Source organism: Mauremys reevesii, linkage group 2 (assembly GCF_016161935.1).
Source record: "Mauremys reevesii isolate NIE-2019 linkage group 2, ASM1616193v1, whole genome shotgun sequence".
In the NCBI taxonomy this organism is placed as follows: Eukaryota; Metazoa; Chordata; order Testudines; family Geoemydidae; genus Mauremys; species Mauremys reevesii.
Genome location: NC_052624.1, coordinates 243,611,754 through 243,629,679, shown reverse-complemented (window position 1 = coordinate 243,629,679; position 17,926 = coordinate 243,611,754). Strand labels below are relative to the sequence as shown.

The window sequence follows — 17,926 nt, the reverse complement described above, 5'->3', positions numbered from 1 at the left end:
AACACGACACACAAAGCTGGAGTGGATGAGCCAAAGCAATCATCCTCTCACATGTCAATCACCCTTTCCGAGGTTTATGTTGGCCATAAGTCAGTACTTTGTTAGTCTGGGTAGCACCCAGACTCTTAGAAAAGCAATTTTGTTGATGCTCTGCTGGACATTCTAATTTCTGGATTGTTGCAAAGTTCAACAAAGAAGACATAGAAACCTCAAAGATATCTTTGGCGAGCCACTTTGAGAGAGATATCAGAGGCTTATAAATTAACCACAGCATTCTTCAAACCTTAACAATAACACATTCCATGTATGCAGTGTCATTGTAGCTGTGTTGCTCCCAGAATTAAGAGGCAAATGGGTGAGGTAATATCGTTTATTGGACCAACTTCTGCTGATGAGAGAGACAAGCTTTCAAGTCCACATCGAATATGTATTGTAGTTGTTTGATGACACTCTGTATGGGTTCCAGTGTGGGATGGTAGGTGAAATCTAAGCATGGGTGGTGGGAGAGGCTTTATTTCTGTATTGAAGCAGGGTCTCTCGGGGTATTTAGGTTGCCTGTTTCATGTTCTGATCTACTTCTCTGGTGGAGTGTCCTTTTTTGGTGAACGCAGGTTTGAGTGTGTTAAGGTGTATATCTCGTACTTTCTCCTCAGAGCATATTCTGTGGTATCTGAGTGCCTGGCTGGAGATAACAGATTTCTTAGTGTGTTTGGAGTGGTTACTGGATCTATGAAGGTAGACGTGGTGATCCATGCGTTTCTTGTATATAGATGTCTATAGTGTTCCATTGTTGAAGCTAAGCATGGTGTTTGGGAAGTTGACACTGGTGTGGGAGTGTTCCAGTGAGAGTTTAATGGATGGATAGTGGTTGTTGACGTTGAGGTGGAAATCTATGAGGGAGTTTAAGTCATCTGTCCAGAGGATCAAAATATAATCAATGTATCTCAGATATATCGTCGGTATAGTGGTACATTTGTCCAGAAATTCTTCAAGGTGGCCCATGAAGAGGTTGGCGTATTGGGGAGCCATCCTAGTATCCATGGCTGTTCCCCCATGTGTTTGGGGTGGATATCTGAGGGTTGTCTATTGTGTTGTAAATATTTGAGGCAGGCAGCTATGTGAGGGATGTTGGTGTAAAGGAAGGTGACATCCATGGGGACAAGGATGGTGTTCTGAGGGAGGTTGTTAATGTTGCGGGGTTTGTGGAGGAAGTCAGTTGTGTCCTGGAGGAACCTGGCCCCTTTGTGTGGTTAGTGGTTTAAGGATGGTTTCTATGAGTACCGATATTGTTTCAGTAAGAGTGCTGCAGCCAGATATGATGGGTCTGCATGGGTTCCTTTGTTTGTGTATCTTGGGAAGCATGCAGAAAGTCCCTGGAGTGCATTCCTGGGAGATGAGTTTGTAGAGTTTCTCTTGGAGTTGTTTGGAAAAGGATTTGATGATATCCTTAACTTCCTGGGTAAATTGTACTGAGGGGTCTTCTTTGAGTTCTTTATGTAGGTGGTGGTGTCAGAGTGTTGTCGGTTGGCCTCGTAAATGTAGTCATCACAGCTGAGGATTACGATGGCACCCCCTTTGGCTGCTGGTTGGATCACTATCTGATAGCTGGATTTCAGGGACTGTATACTGTCCTCTCGGTGGTGGAGAGATTGTGGTGGATTTGGTGTTTGTTAAGAATTTCAGTCAATTTTCTTCCTGAAGCAATCAAAATAATGATCAAGAGCATGGTTTCATCCATTATTTGTTGTCCAACCAGATGATTTCATAGGCACTGACTCTATGGGTGGTCTAGCCCTGGAGCACCCATGGAAAAAAAACTAGTGGGTACTCAGCACCCACCAGCAGCCCCATGGGTCAGCGCCTCCCCGTCCCTCCCAGCACCTCCTGCCCGCTGCGATCAGCTGTTCAGCGGTGTGCATGAGGTGCTGGGGGGGGAGTAGGAGTGCATGAGGTTCTGGGGGGCAGGAAGAGGCAGGGGGAGGAGGTGAGAAGAGGCAGGGGAGGGTTTGGAGGATGGGGTGGAAGGGGGGCAGGGCCTGGGGCAGAGTGGGGGTCAAGCACCCCCCTGGGATCTCAGTAAGTTGGTGCCTATGTCTGATTCTTTTTTCTTATGATTGTCGATGGGACATGGTATTTGTGAGAGGTATCATCATTGTTGTGAAAGAATTCTTTCAGGTGGAGCCAGGGGAAGAATTCTTCTAGTTTTCCACATGCTAGTAGGGAATCAGGTTCTGTGGTAGGGCAGATGTTCAATCCCTTAGGCCTGGTCTACACTGGGGGGGGGGGGGTCAAACTAAGGTACGTGACTTCAGCTACACGAATAGCGTAGCTGAAGTCAAACTACCTTAGTTTGAATTTCCTACCTGTCCAGACGCCGTGGGATCGAACTCAGCGGCTCCCCCGTCAACTCCACCACCGCCGTTCGCGGTGGTGGAGTTCCGGAGTCGACGGGAGCGCTTTCGGAGTTCGAACTATCGCGTCTAGATTAGACGTGATAGTTCGAACTCCGAGAAGTCGAACTCTCCGCGTCGACCCGGCGGGTAAGTATGGACCTACCCTTAGAGGGTACAGATAATTCACCTCCAATTAGGGGTAGTATTGATAAACTGATGAGGTTTAGGTTTCGTGCAATGTCCACGTGATGGGTACTGGTGCCATAGTTTCTCCTGGAGTTGGTGTTCTGTGGGATGTGGAGTAGTTGTAGTAGATTCAGTTTTTTGTTTTTGTTTTGAATGGCTCTCGTCAGGGAATTTTTTTATATATATAGTTTTTTGGATTTCTTGTATGATTTCCAGGTAACTTTCCTGATTTTTTTCTTCCAGTGTGTGGGAGCATGTCATGATTTCTTGTTCAAGGTGGTCCCTTCCAGAATATGTGAGGTGCAGAAAGTGGTTCCTCAGTTTTTCTGAAGTCCATCTGGAGAGCTGTTCAGCATATTTGGAGTTGTATGTAGTGGTCACAGGGTTATAGATGGTGAGACCTCTGGGAATGATGTTTTGTTTCTTGCATTTGCTCAGGAAGTAGATGTCACTGCTAAGTTTTGCTTCCTTTTTCTTCATGTTGTGGAGTTTTCATTTCAGATGGCAGAATTTGATATCTTCCACTGTTTTATGGAGTGTTGTTGTAGCCATGTTGGTCCCAGGATATTAGAGAGAAAAGCAGTCTTGTGCTTCCTGATACTGGAGGGCACAAAATAAAGAGTGGGGGGGGGGCGGGGACACGTGTTGTCTCTGGGAGGAACTTCAAGTCCCATCTCCCTGGCCCAGGGCAGCCAATCCGCCGGCTCCTGTGGGGCTGAGGCCATAGAAGCGGGAAGCACGTGCCTCTGGGCCCAGCTGGGGCCAGACCCAGCCTGAGGAGACTCATAGCTCTCCATGGAGCTCTCTCAGTAGGGGAGGTACAGGGTGCAGACAATGCCCTTACCTTTGGCTGAGCCAAAGCTAGGGAACCTGCTCCTGGTGCCTTCCCCAGCAACCCCCGGCCCTGTGCCCAGCCCAGGACCTCCGTGCTCTCCCCACCCCACCAGAGGTACCTGTTGGGGGCTCTGACCTTTTCCCACTGTGCCATCCCTTCCCCCCAGCTTGCCTGACCGCTCTCCATGGCAGCCGGGCCCTTGCGAGGAGCAGGACTCAGCCACTTTTCATGCTGGCTTAAGGTGGCCACTCCGGGTCGCTGACTCTGCACAGTGTAGCAGCTGCCTGAGAGACAGCCCAGCAGGGGAGATGGCAGCCCACCCCCTCCACTCACTGCCCAGGCCTGGCTGCCAAGGACAAGGGCCAAGCAAGCCAGAAATGTGCCAGGGTGCAGCTTTGGCTTGCTTGGCCCATCCCTGGCAGCTGGGCCCAGGCGGGGAACGGAGGGGGTGGGTTGCTGCCGCCTCACCAGCCGGCTTCTCACAGGCAATCACTGCATTGCACACAGCAGCGGCCACCCTCAGCTGGCATGAGAAGCAGCTGGTCCCATCCCTTCTACTCCCTGCCCAGGCTCGGCTGCCAGAGACAGGGCCAAATGTGCCGGGGGCAGGCATGGCGGAAGAAGGACAGAGCCCTCTCCCTCCCCTGCAGGGCGAGCAGAAATCAGGGTGCGGGGGAGAGGGCACTGGACCCCGCATGCCCCCCATGTGTCACCTATAGTGAGGTAATATCTTTTATTGGACCAACTTCTGCTGGTGAGAGGGACTAGCTTTTGAGCATACACAGAACTCTTCTGCAGGTCTGGGAAACTAATTTAGTGTTACTGCTAAATACAAGGTGGAACAGATTTTTTACCTTAAGTAGTTAACACATATTTCAAGGGACCATTCAAGGTGAAGTGGCCCATTAATACCCCTCCAGTCATAAGGAGGAAAGGAAGGGCAGAGGGGAAGTAGCTGGTGGGGAGGGGGCATTATTAGTGGGTTGCAGCAGATTGTTGTAATAAGCCATAAATACAGTGTTTCTGTTCAATCCTTGATTTTTAGTATCTACCTAAGTTATGAATTTAAGCTCCCAGGCTCATCTTTTGAAAATGTTGTGCAGGTTTCTTTTGAAGATTGGGACTGATAGGCCAGATGTATAATGAGACAAATGTACACTCAGAGGTGATGTGGTGTTTTTGTCTTTTATCATTTTCCTGTGAGTTCATTCAAGCGCATAGTGATTATCTGGTTTCGCCCACATAGTTGCTATTGGGGCATTTAGTGCACTGGTTTGAGGTATACCACGTGTTGTGATAGACATGTGCAGGATGCATGGATCTTGAAAGGTGTGTGTGATGGGTGCTGATCATTGTAGCAGTGGAAATATGTCATCAGATTTTGCATCTGTTGTTCTGGCAGGGTCTGATACCACTTTGAGTTGGTCGGTCCTGGTCTATGGGGAGGAAGCTTGCTTCTGATGATGAGCTTGGAGAGGTTGGGGGCGGTATTTGAAGGCCAGAAGAAGGGATCCCCCTTTCTTTTCCTCCCTATGGCTGGTGGGCTGCTACAGATTATAAACTCATTACTTCTCCTACCTTCAGTGGGTAGGAAGAACAACTGATTCTCAACAGCCCTTAATATATTTGAAGAACCCCCCTCAGCCTTCTTTTCTCAAATCTAAGCATGCCTAGTTTTATTCACCTTTCCTCATAGGTCAGGTTTTCTAAACCTTTTATCGTCTTTGTTGCTCTCCTCTGGACTCTCTCCGCTTTGTCCCCATCTTTCCTGAAGTGTGGAGCCCAGAACTGGACACAGTATTCCAACTGAGACCTCACCAGTGCGAGTAGAGGAGGACAATTACCTCTCGTGTTTTACACATGACACTCTTATTAATACACCCCAGAATGAAATTAGCCTTTTTCACAACTGCATGACATTGACTCATATTCAATTTGTGATCTACTTCCCCAAATCCTTTTCAGAGGTTCTACACCTAGCCAGTTATTCCCCATTTTTCAGTTGTGCATTTGTTTTTCCTTCACAAGTGAAGTACTTTGCACTTGTCTTTATTGAATTTCATCTTGTTGATTTCAGACTAATTCTCCAATTTGTCAAGGTTGTTTTGAATTATAATTGTGTCCTCTGAAGTGCCTGCAACCCCTCACAGCTTGGTGTCATTTGCAAATGTTATAAGCATATGTTTCACCCCATTATTCAAGTCATTAATGAAAATATTGAATAGTACTGGACCCAGGACTGACCCCTGTGGATTCCCACTTAGATACGTCCTCCTAGTTTGACAGTGAACCATTGATAGTTACTCTTTGAGAACAGTCTTTCAACCAGGTGTGCACCTATGTTATAGTAACTTCATCTAGACCACATTTCCCTAGTTTACTTATGAGAACATCATGTGGAACTGTATCAAAAGCCTTACTAAAATCAAGATAGATCATGTCTACTGCTTTCCCCTTATCCACTATCCCAGTAACACTGTTGAAGAAAATTAGGTTGGTTTGGCATGATTTTTTTTCAACAAATCCATACTGGCTATGTCTTATAACCCTATTATCTTCTAGGTGCTTGCAAACTGATTGTTTAGTCATTTATTCTAGCATCTTTCCGGGTAACAAAGTTAGTCTGACCTGTCTATAATTCCTCAGGATCCTCTTAATTCCCCTTTTTATGAAAGAGAAAGATAATAATTTGACATAATATCTAATATTCTGTTTCCAGACACTGCATTTGCCAAACCAATGAGCATAACAGTCTTGACTTCTACGTTACATGAGACACACCCTTTTAAATGATCTTTATTCACATCTATTCTAAAAGGACAGCTGCTAATTATTTCTAAATGTTTTTAGTATAATTCCTATCTTCAAAACACTTAAAAACCTAGGCAATAGACCTTTTTCATTTCCAATATACTGTCAGTTGCTGCTGGGATCCAATACATTCTAAAATCAGCACTAATTGTAGTCACTCATATTACTTGGTCTTGGTGGGTCTCCTCAAACAGTTCTGTTATATAAGATCAACACTTCTATTTACAAAAGAAAACAATATTTCAATTTGAATTATACTATCTAGAGCAGGGATATGGCAACCCATGGCACGCCTGCCGAAGGCGGCACGCGAGCTGATTTTCAGTGGCACTCACACTGCCTGGGAACTGGCCACCGGTCCGGGGGGCTTTGCATTTTAATTTAATTTTAAATGAAGCTTCTTAAACATTTTAAAAACCTTATTTACTTTACATACAGCAATAGTTTAGTTATATATTATAGTCATATAGAAAGAGACCATCTAAAAACATTAAAATGTATACTGGCAAGCGAAACTTTAAATTAGAGTGAATAAATGAAGACTTGGCACACCATTTCTGAAAGGTTGCCAACCCCTGATCTAGAGCAATATTCTTTACCATTTCATTATAAAGACTGAACAGAGGGGATGATACAACTAGCCAAAGATGAATTATTGTTCTAATATATTCAACAAACAAGAATACAGAGATGGAATCAGCATGGAAATCTACTATCCAATACATAAGCCTTCTTGGTTCTTTTAGGAGCTAACAGAACTACTGACAAGCCTGGTACTGGAATAACCTAAATTATTCTCCTAGGAGACTTCAACACCTATGTTGACAACATCCACATCTCAATGGCTCAGGCCCTCATGTCCACAATGGTAAGCCTGAGTTTCTCCAAGGTACATTCCAGGCATATTCACACAGCTGAATACACTCTTGATTTTATCTTAACATTAGTTGATAACCTAGGTGTGATAACCATGCTCATAGCCTTGTCTGATCTTCACTTCTAAACAGATATCAAAGCTTTCTAACCTTTTCACAAGGGAAAAAGAATCAACCGGGCTAGTCTGCCTCTGAAAGACTATGAGTCAGGTGAGCTTCCAGAATATCCTGGTAGAAAACACCATCTAGTCATTAGAATAACGTGCTGATGGAATAGTTATAGTCTCTTACCAACTGACATAGGTACCTATATAAGAAAAAGCCCCAAATATCAGGACTGTCCCTATAAAATAGGGACATCGGGTCATCCTAGCTCCATTTCACATTCCTTGCTATGGAGTCTTTTGTTTTAACCAAACAAAATCTGTTTTACTCTGCAAACGGGAAAGCATCACCCATATCTAATACTATTTTCATCTGGATTAAGATCTACGCAACATCATTAGAAGCACACAATATCTATTTCCACATCTTTTGTACTTTTATTTCTATATGTCCTGTATAGTTTTCATTCCATGTACCAGGCTAGAATACCAGATTTTTTTACACTTCCATACCAGCAAAACTTTGCTGACTAGCTAACCAAGGGATTTGTATACATACAAAATTGCACATTCTAAATCCAGTCTGATTAACCAGGTCTGACTGCATAAACTTTTTTTGTCTTAAATTATGCTTTATCCTTAATAATTTGCCAAAATTCCATTCCTGTTTCTTATAAAGGCAATTAAAATTTCAAATGCTGCTATTTTGTGATTGAGAAAATAATCTGGCAGTATATAAAAAAACTGGCTTGCACTGGCATATGGGTTCTCAGCCTAAAGCAGTATTAAGGTTTTGTTTAGCAAGCATGTGTTTAAGCCTCTGTCTGGAAAACATCCTTAGGTTACATTTCACTTACCCAGTCTATTTTATCCACATTCCAATATTTTTTTAAATCACGGAACTGCATTAGCATTCCCTTTAGACCCACAACAATGATACTTGCTAGAACACACTGAAAAAGAAGCAAAGGGAAAAGGCTGTTAGGGAATTGCTAGGTAGCAAAATTGGCATTTTTCCCAAATTAGTACTTGATATAACTTAATCCTAGAAATATCAAGGGAAATGCTTCAAAAATGTAGTGAGTACAGATATCAAGGGCACAGACAAGGCACCAGACCCACTCTCCTCACCCTAACAGACTATATAGGCGAGGCCCTGGACTGAAGAAGACAGGAACTTCTGGAGAGAAATACCAGGCCTATCTGTTTTAGTAGCAGCAGGCCCACATTCTATTGCTACCTGGTGAGGTTCTCTGGAGCAAAGGAGCTAGTATCTTCCAGGCACTGATATGATTCCTGCCCTATTAAGCAGCAATTCCACTCCTCACCACCTTCCGCAGAAGGGTCCTGGAGTGGAGAATCCAGAGATTTGGCAGGCAGAGTAAAGGTACCAGGCCAACCCTGCATTAGTCTTTTCAATTTATGGGCCTCAGAACAGGAAAGAGGAGGACAGAATCAAAACAGGAATGGGAAGGGATAGACTCAAAACATGGAGGTAGGAAAGGGGGAATAAATAAATAAATAAAAGATTCAAAATAAGGGTAATAGGCTAGGGTTAAATAAAAAAAGAAAATAGCAAAAGGCTAAAAAAATACCCACAAACAGGAAAACAGGCAAAGATTAAAATACAAGACAGACAGACAGACAGACAGACAGACACACACACACACACACACACACACACACAAAACCAGGAAAGGATAAAAACAAAGCCACATGGTACATCCCTTATCCAGTGGTTTAGACTGCAGATTATGTAATTAGACAGTAATCTATTTCAGGCCTGGACCCCATACGTGGAAAGCACCTTGCACACCTATGGCAATATATCAACAATAAAGCATAGTAAAAGTAAGACATGGCTGACCCCAAATCCCTAATATGAACATCCTCAAACTTTGGAGAAGTTTGGATCTGAATTTTAGTGGCTTTGGCCTTTCTCTACTAGTGATTTGGTGTTAACTTACAATGTTTATGGCTAGATATTTTACATGGCAACACTCTATTTGGTCTATCCACATCTCAGTGCAGATTTATTCATAATTCCTTGTGCAGCAAAACAAGAGCAGTTCATAACTTTCTATAATAAAAGTTAGATCACTGGCTACTAGCTTCAGTGTAGGACAAATTTATTTGTAAAGTAAAATCACAGACAACATTCTCTATGCAGGAAACTTGTGCAACTACTTTGACTTCAGTGGAGCTATGCCAATTCACATGAGCTAGAATCTGGCCCCATATATTTAGATGGATTACAGATCAAAATTAAGTTAAAAGAAAATATTTCCCAACACAAAGGAATTGGGGGGTAATCTAGGTATTTTAAGACTTGCAGAGGTGTATTCTCCTCTTTCTATTATGCCATTAACACTGGTGTTTATGGGAGCTATGCATTCATTTCAAAAGGAGAACCATCGTCTATGAAATACATGTATATCTTGTCTGGAAATGTGCAATAACTTTAAAAAATAAAAACAAGTACTGTACCATGGGCAGCCAGTATAGCATTGGTCCTATTGCATAGATCACCACAAGTATCAAAATACAAGATATAAGGCAAGCCACCTAAAAACAAACAAACAGGGAAAGCACAATAATGTTATTCAATATTTATAGCCAATTAGAAGTCACCTGAATATGCTGGGTTTACCAGAAATGGTCAGAATAACATAACATTATAAACACAAAAGATAAAGGAAACAGGCTACAGATTTTGGCTATCAAATCTGTGGATTAGAACCATGTGCGGATCATTTAAATTTTCACCTCTGGTGGATTTCCTCTAGCCACTAAATGCACGAATATCTGGATCAGATATCAACAATAGGCTTGACTTGATGTTAGATACATAGGCACGAACTACTTGTAAAATTAGCTACTGTAATGGTGCATGTGTGTGCAGTAATTTCATGAGATCTGCAGCAATGTATGCCCATTCTGTACTTGTATTTATGGTAACATGCCCTTCATATTGTGTCGTTTCACAACAGTTTATCCCTACACTGAACAATGCAACAGTGATATTTGAAGAACTCTAGATCTGTTGGGTTTTTTTGAATAGGAGGGGCTCTTTTCTTCCTTTATTATGAGAAAACATTTCCCTTGTACGATCAGGTATCAACAGAGATTCCTGTATTAGCACTGAAACATTTTACCTTTGGTTGATGCATCAGTAAATCATAATCCCCAATATCAGAAAGTTAATGGTTTATGCAGGAAACATGAATCTAGGCAAATGTATGTATTATCACAGTGTTAATCTGGTGGAAAATTACAAAACAAAATAATCCTGTTTAGCAGTATGTAGCAGGGTGGTTACCCACTCCTGTCCTGAGGGGTTTAAAAAGCAGCCCTGGAGAGGGCTGCAGCTCTAAAAGCTGGGCTGATTGAGGAAGCAGCCGCAGCTGGGCCACGCCCCAGTCAGGCCACAGCTGGCCTGTATAAAAAGGCTGTGAGCCAGGAGCCCAAACAGTCTCCCTCTGCCTGTAGAGGGAGAAGGGCCTGGCTGCAGGGCACGAGACACAGGGTACCCGAGTGGAGGAGGGCTGAGGAAAGGCAGAGGAGCTAGGGAGCTCCTGCCTGGAAAGTCCCAGGCTGCGGCCTAGCATAAGGCCAAGAGGTACTGGGGGTTGCAGGGGGTAGCCCAAGGGGTAGGCAAAGGCAGCAGGTCCAAACCCCTTTGCCTATGATGAGTGGCTGATACTGCAGTCTGCCCCAGGGCGTGGGGGCTAGATGGAGACTAGGCGGTAGCCAAAACTGAGGCAAAGTGGGGATAGTGGGTTGGGGGTTCCCCAGAGAGGGGAGACCCAGATTGGTGGGGGACTGCCAGGAGGCAGCACCCCAGTTAAAAGAGCACTGGGGTCCAGGGAGGGACACAGGGGGCCAAGAGGACAGGCGGATCACCGGCCTGCAGAGGGTGCTCCTAGCTGGAAAAAGAGGTAATTCCCTGAGAGACCAGCAGGAGATGCCACAGGGGTGAGTCCGCACCTCTACACAGTAGGAATAAAACCTCAAAATTTACTCTAGATCTCAATCAAATCCTCTCCAGGTTTTGGTGATAAATATATGCCTGCTTGCTTTATTATGATACTATAGTGTGTGTCTTTAATAAAGTTATCAGGGCACACTTTAAGGGATGATTTAGCCAAAAAGAAAATGTCAGGGAAAAGAGAGGTAAAGGACAGATGCTGAAATCACCTGAGGGAATATTTATCAAGCCTGGAATCCAGTTCTCACTTCTTGCGGTTGCTAGATTAAGGTATCATGAAGAGGAAAATGCTCAGGATCCTACTAAGTCCAAGTAGAGATTCTTGGAAAACATGAAGTCCATTATAGATTCAAACAGGGATGGTACTAGTCCTTGTGGGGCCCCTTACATCTCTCTCGTGACATACAACTAAATCCACTGACTTCTATGCTTTCAGAACACCCCCTGCCTCTGCTCTGCTTGTTGTCATTAACATTTGTTTGTGACATTCTTCAGCCTCTGCTTGCCATCCCACCTATATGGACCAAGAAACTGGGAAGTCAAACTGAAGTGCACCTTTCCAAGAGGCAGAAGAAGAAAAGAGGTAAAGGAATTTAGTCTGTCATAGCATTGGGGTTAGAGAAGGCCACATACAGGAAACTGGCACTCTAGCTGGCAGGTCAGGTACTACAGTGATGAGCATGATAAAAGAACCTATAGAAGGGCACATATGGCGTAAGGTCCATGCAACAACAGAGCCTGCACAGCCAGCTGGTGGTGGAATAGAGCAGTGGTCCCCAAACTGTGGGACACGCCCCCCTACGGGTGGCACAGAGGAATGTTCAGGGGGGAGCGGCGGGGCAAGGGCCAGCCCCCAGGGATGGTGAGGAGAAAGCGCCACCCAGCCCTGCTCTGCCCCCAGCTCTGATACGGCCTCGCTCACAGACGGGACCTCAGCTCCTAGCCTCTACCATGCCCTGCCCACAACTAAGCTCCTGCCCACAGCCTCGGCCCTGGCCATGGCCCCAGGTCCACCCCCCGTCTCAGCCCCTTATCCTTGTCTGCGCTCCCTCCCCCTGACAGCTGCAGCCCCACTCCTAGCCCCAGTTCCTGGGAGTGTCTATCCTGAGAGCTGGCCATATGCCTTTGCATGTGATCCAGAACTAAATCACAGAATTACAGGGGCACATTCTCTGCTATGGTAGAGTTCTGACTGAGACAGGATAGGGAAGGTGTCAGGGAGCCAGGTCCAGCTGACTAATTCTGAGGGCCAACTGTGAGCCTGATGCAATTTAGAGCTGCTCCTCACATAGGTGCCGACTCCGTGAGTGCTCCAGGGCTGGAAAAAATGAAGCACCTGGCATTGGCCACTGTGGGAAGACAGCATACTGGGCTAGATGCACCATTGGTCTGACCCAGTATGGCCATTTTTATGTTCATATATGCAGGAACTAAAATGAATTCTACAGTGAACTATGGGTCTGAAGCATGGATAAAATGGATCTGGGTGGATAATAGAAAACGATGCTGCACAAGGATGGTGAAGCACTAAATGTTGTCAGACTCTGTTACTTGATACATTCAATAAACAGCATTAGAACTGACTTTGAATATTAATGCTTTCTAAAGATGTTTATTGTTTAAATTATTCAGTATAATTTACCTAGCTCACAGGGTACTGTGTGGGTTATCAACAAATACCTGAACAGCGCTTTGGAAATATAAAGACCTAAATAACTTCTAGGTATTATGACAACTTGTGACAAACAAACGTGATAAGATCTGAAGAGTTCAGCATAATCTACAAGCCTACATCATGAGTAATAATCTACCCTCATTTAGGTCATGAACTGCCATTAAGGACAAGCATAGCTTTGCCCCAAAATGGTGTTCATTTGGTTGAGTTAACATAATGAGCACAATTAGAAAAGTTATACTTTTGCAACTGTAGTTCCGATCAATCTCAGATTTAGTTCCTGTTATCTGAATTGCTTTGTCAAAAACTCAAACAGCTAATATCTGTCATGGAGAAGCTGAACATGTCATCGCCACAGGCTTGATATGTACTGTACGATATGAGCACATTGTGACACAATACAAGCACTCAGTGACACAGACCTTCAGTGGGCAGATTACGACTTTTTAGGAGTGGCTTTCAAGGCTGATTTTTAAAATAAAGTGAAAATAAAACAACTGGAAAAGTTGGATTTAATTAATTTTAGTCACAATCTGATTTATTTATTTAAATCGAATCAAACTAAAGCTAAAGACCAGCTCAACATATAAAGTGAAATCCCTCACACACCACTAGAAGGCCCTTTAGTCATGGTGGTGATAAATACAAATAAAAATGCAAGAGCTTACGTGTAGTTTCTGCAGTGTATCCACGCAGGGGAGAAACACAAGGACAGAGTTCTGTTTCCCAGACTTGAGAGCTCATAATGAATTAAAATCTAAGTAGATTAATTAATAAATCAACCCATTTGCTTTTTTAGCATGGCTGTAGCACATAATTGTGATGCCAGGCAGATTATTAAAGCTAAAGGGCAGACTCATGCCTCTTCCCACCTGAGTTATTAAACTAAAATTGTGTATTGGGGATACATGCTTGGCTGCTGGGAGGAATGAGAGCCATCCTCCTCTCACCAGCTGATTTTATATGAAGCTTGAAGGGATGGTAATGATAATGGCTTCAGAAGTTGGTTTCTGAGAGCTCCACATTACAGGTAAACAGAGAACAAGAAAATATAGTGGATACAATCAGTATAATACATGATAAGCAGTACAATAATCTCAGCTTTCTTACCAATTTAAGTCTAAGGAGTTACCTGTGTTTTTGCTCCCGTGCTATATAAAAGTGCAGTACGTCCCATCGCTGCAGCGCTTGGTATGCAAAAGAAAAATGAAGGAATCACATTGCTGAGGCCATGAGCCAAAAGCTCCTGCAAAGTTTTTAAAAAGAATACATTGTTTTATTCTGTTGTTCTGTCATTACAACATTTCTTGCCAACATGGGAATTCTCTATGTAAATATTAGCAATTATAAAGAACAAACTTTTACAGTGTATGTTACTGTTTTCCCCTAAAAGATCTTCCCACTGTATGCTTTCTCATGACTATGTTCTAACCTGAATGATCCAGATGCTTAGCTAGATTCAAAGGTAGACCAGGGAGTTATATTGTGTTTGGAGAATAAATGGCATTCCTAGTTATTAGAGATAGGCTCCAACCACAACATTTACATCCAGATCCATTTTGAACAGCCCAAAGTTTGGGGGTGTTTAGCTCTGAAGTATGTTCAGGCCAATCTCCACTTTCAATAAGAAATTTTGAAAAAGAATGGTTAATTACCTTCTTTGACAGCAAGTTTTAATGGAGTGGTAGAAATGGTAACTTGCATGTATATGGTATCTTTCATGACTAATGTGCTTTATGCCTCACCCAGGACAGAAATGCAGCTACCTCTGAGCAAAGTCTTAGACATGAAATGCCTAGTCAGGGTGAAGAAGCCTTCCAAGATCTTGCAAACTACATACTGAGGTGAATAGTGTGTTCTAATACAGTGTCTGATTATGGTTCTTTAGCATCAGTGCACTGAGTCAGGGAGAGAGTCTAGGGAGACTCTTTTTCCTCTTACCCACACACAGAGACCAATAATGGTGCTGGCAGTACTCACTGCCCCATAGGCGGCACACTCAGCCACCTGCCTGACCAACTACCCTCCCACTTGAAGACCAGCAAGCTGCTGGAGGGCTCAGCTGTGCATGTGCATGCTACACATTTACTAAAGGCACAGCAAGGGCTGCAGACTAAGTACCCCTGGAGGCATTATCTTATTCCTGCCATTTGCAGCTATAATGCCTGCCTTCCACCATCACTCAGGCAGGACTTCCATCTTCTTTCCCCCTTCCCTACAAAACATGGCTTTGTGACATAAGTCAAAACTAATGGAAGATTGTGTGCAGAAATATTTTTTAAAACATGAGCGAAGAAGACATCCACACATCCATGTCTCAATGATGTACTAATATAAAAGGTGCAAAGACATGGGCTGGTCCAAGCAAAACTGGGGTGTCCTGCAAAGACATTCAAATGAGTCTCCAGCTACCAAGCCAATCATTCACTGTTCAGCCATGGCTCATCTACCTTACACTGCTATGCAATGGGGCGGGAAGGCAGGGTGGCATTTCAGTCCCACAGGCACGCAGACAGAACTGGGAGAGGAACTGTTTTCCCATCCTGAGAATATTTTAGAGAGTTCAAATATTTTTTCAGTCCTGACTCATGATGAAAAGCCAAAATCACAAAATAGTTAGCAAGCTGAACAATTTCTTTTCCACGTTGGGTCAATCAAAACATTTTCTTTTGATAAGTTCAAAATGTTTTGTTTTGATTCTGACCTTTTTTCTTTTGTTTAACCTTTTTTCAGTCTATTTAGCTTACATTTCAAAACAAAAAAAGTCAGGTTGAACTGGAAAACTGAACGTTTTTGTTTTAAAAAGGTCAAAATGGAATATTTAGACAATTTTGAAACGTTTTTTCAACATTTTTTGGAGTTGAGAGATTCAGCTAAACTGACCTTGTTTCACGAACAATTTTGCTTTTGACTAAGGGACTTTTCTGATGAAAAATGATTAGCTGAAAAATTCCCCATCAGCTCTACCTGTGGGACCATATACAATAGCGAACTTGTCCCTAAGTACTTGTATTTCCCACCAACTGCTTAAGTTATTATCTTCCCAGAGCACTCGGCCAACCTGACGTAGCTCCTACACCAGATTCAGCAGCAGAGTGGCATAAGCAGTAAATAGCCCACTGACACTTCAGCCTGTCCCTTGAGGAGTGGAACCCTCAGGACTGACAGCCCTGCAGCTGAGGGTTTGGCAGGGTTGTCTGAATCAGCACTGCTCCTACTTCTTATAAAGAATCATCCTTTTCTTGAAATGGAACTCATGCTTTGCACAAGCCCCATTTTGTAAGAAAATCAGGCAAGTCTATGGGGCTATAAGTTCCTAGCTCACCCCAGTTACTGCTCTATTTCTTCAGTCTGTGGCCCATGTAAAATTCTTCTCTCGCTGATTTGCCTTGGAAGACACTGCCTCATGTTACGACACTGAAGAACAGACTGGAACCCAAGCTGGCCACTGTTGGTGCCTAATGCAGCATTCCATGGCTGCTGCTGAGGCTTGTGTCCCCTTAGAATCAGCAGCAGCCTCCACAGACTAGGAAGCTTTGCAGAGCTCATTTGGACTGCACTGGGTGTTTACTACTATCATCTGAAGTCCTCATGATAACATCTGAAATGCCTCAGTCACCTAGGGTGACCAGAAGTCTTGATTTTATCGGGACTGTCCCGATATTTGCTTATTTGTCCCGCGTCCCGACCTATCTTTGGTCGGGACGCAAATTGTCCTGATATTTTGCCTCCGCTCACAGGCGGAGTGGAGCCCGGAGGGGGCTTGCGGCCCCCCCTGCCCTGACTCCGCCCCCTCCTTCCTCCATTGGATCCCTCCCAAAATCCCCACCCTGGCCCCGCCCCCTCAGCCCCACCCCCTCACTGTCCCACTGGATCCCTCCCCAAATCCCTACTCTGGCCCCGCCTCTTCCCCAAGCATGCCGCATTCCTTCTCATCCCCCCTCCCTCCCAGGCTTGCACTGATCAGCTGTATAGTGGCACAAGCACTGGAGGGAGGGGGGAGGTGGAGACGGAGTAGAGGCATGCTGGTGCGGGGGGGGGCGTGGAGCGTCAGCGGATGTTTTTTTTTTTTTGCTCCCTCCCCCCGTGTGCCCATATTTCACCTGTGTGATCTGGTCACCCTACAGTCACCTGCTAAGCCTCAGTCACCTGCAAAAATCATAGTCATTTTATGATCTGCTGGCACTGAAAAGAAAACGCTTTACCTGGTTATCATCCACAGAGTATTTGAACTGTTTAGCAGAGCCTTGAGCCAGGGCTAGTGATGCTACATAACCAACTAACGCTACTCCAAAAGCTTCAGTAACTACTTCAGAGAGGATGTTCAGGGATGGGGCTTTTGGTTCTGGTATCCTGTAAAGGTAAATACAATCCTTTTTACTGACTTGATACATGTGTGATAAATCCTGAACTGAAGTTATATTTAATTGGAATGCATACAAGCTCACAGAGACACAGGGCTTGTAAACACTGTGGCATTTTGCCCTAAATGTCACATCATTGCTACCACTTTTTCAGTTGCATCAAACAGTGGTAACAACAGCAGAAGCACTAGTGTAAAAAGGATGCTGGCAGCCACTAGCATTGTGAGAACCATGTTGGGTAGACCTCCTTTAAAGCACACAGTGCTTAAAATGCCAATGGTAGCCTGTCACCTTGACAATATTAGTACTCCTTCTGTTGCCAGTGGGCAGAACTGGTGGTAGCCACAATGCCCCCTGTTTGAAAGCTATATCAGTGTTAAATCAGAAATGTATGCCCCAAAATATGTATTTTGCTGACTTAATATGTGGGGGATAGGAGAATGGGATGACTAATAATAGTAATAAAGTAACAATTCACAACAATTTAGGAGAGGAAGAATACCATATCCATTTGAAACTACAGGGAGAAATTGAGACAGCCTGAATGAAACTATCTCAAATGGAATCTGCCATATGTAAAACAATGAACTAGTGAACTGCTAATGGGTCCATAAATCAGCTCAGCCACTGAAATCTTGTTTCCTCATTTTGTAACATACAACAATTTAATTTAAGCCTCTCAAAGCATTTACTGG

At 43.9% G+C, this 17,926-nt stretch overlaps 1 protein-coding gene and 1 long non-coding RNA gene across 12 annotated transcripts in view; one reads left to right on the top strand and one right to left on the bottom strand.

Moving 5' to 3' along the window:
* Positions 1-17,926, bottom strand: part of SLC26A7 (solute carrier family 26 member 7) — a 132,451-nt gene that overhangs the window by 43,935 nt on the left and 70,590 nt on the right. For all 11 annotated transcript variants that reach the window (XM_039526128.1, XM_039526131.1, XM_039526132.1 and 8 more), the window contains 4 exons: positions 17,073-17,220; positions 14,000-14,113; positions 9,692-9,769; positions 8,062-8,157 (listed from right to left, as the gene is read on the bottom strand). In XM_039526128.1, the coding sequence (XP_039382062.1) occupies positions 8,062-8,157; positions 9,692-9,769; positions 14,000-14,113; positions 17,073-17,220 (436 nt within the window). The remainder of the gene's footprint in view (positions 1-8,061; positions 8,158-9,691; positions 9,770-13,999; positions 14,114-17,072; positions 17,221-17,926) is intronic.
* On the top strand, positions 10,689-12,733 carry LOC120398602. Its single transcript, XR_005594571.1, has 3 exons — positions 10,689-10,823; positions 11,688-11,775; positions 12,620-12,733. It is a non-coding gene; the product is annotated as an uncharacterized LOC120398602 (long non-coding RNA).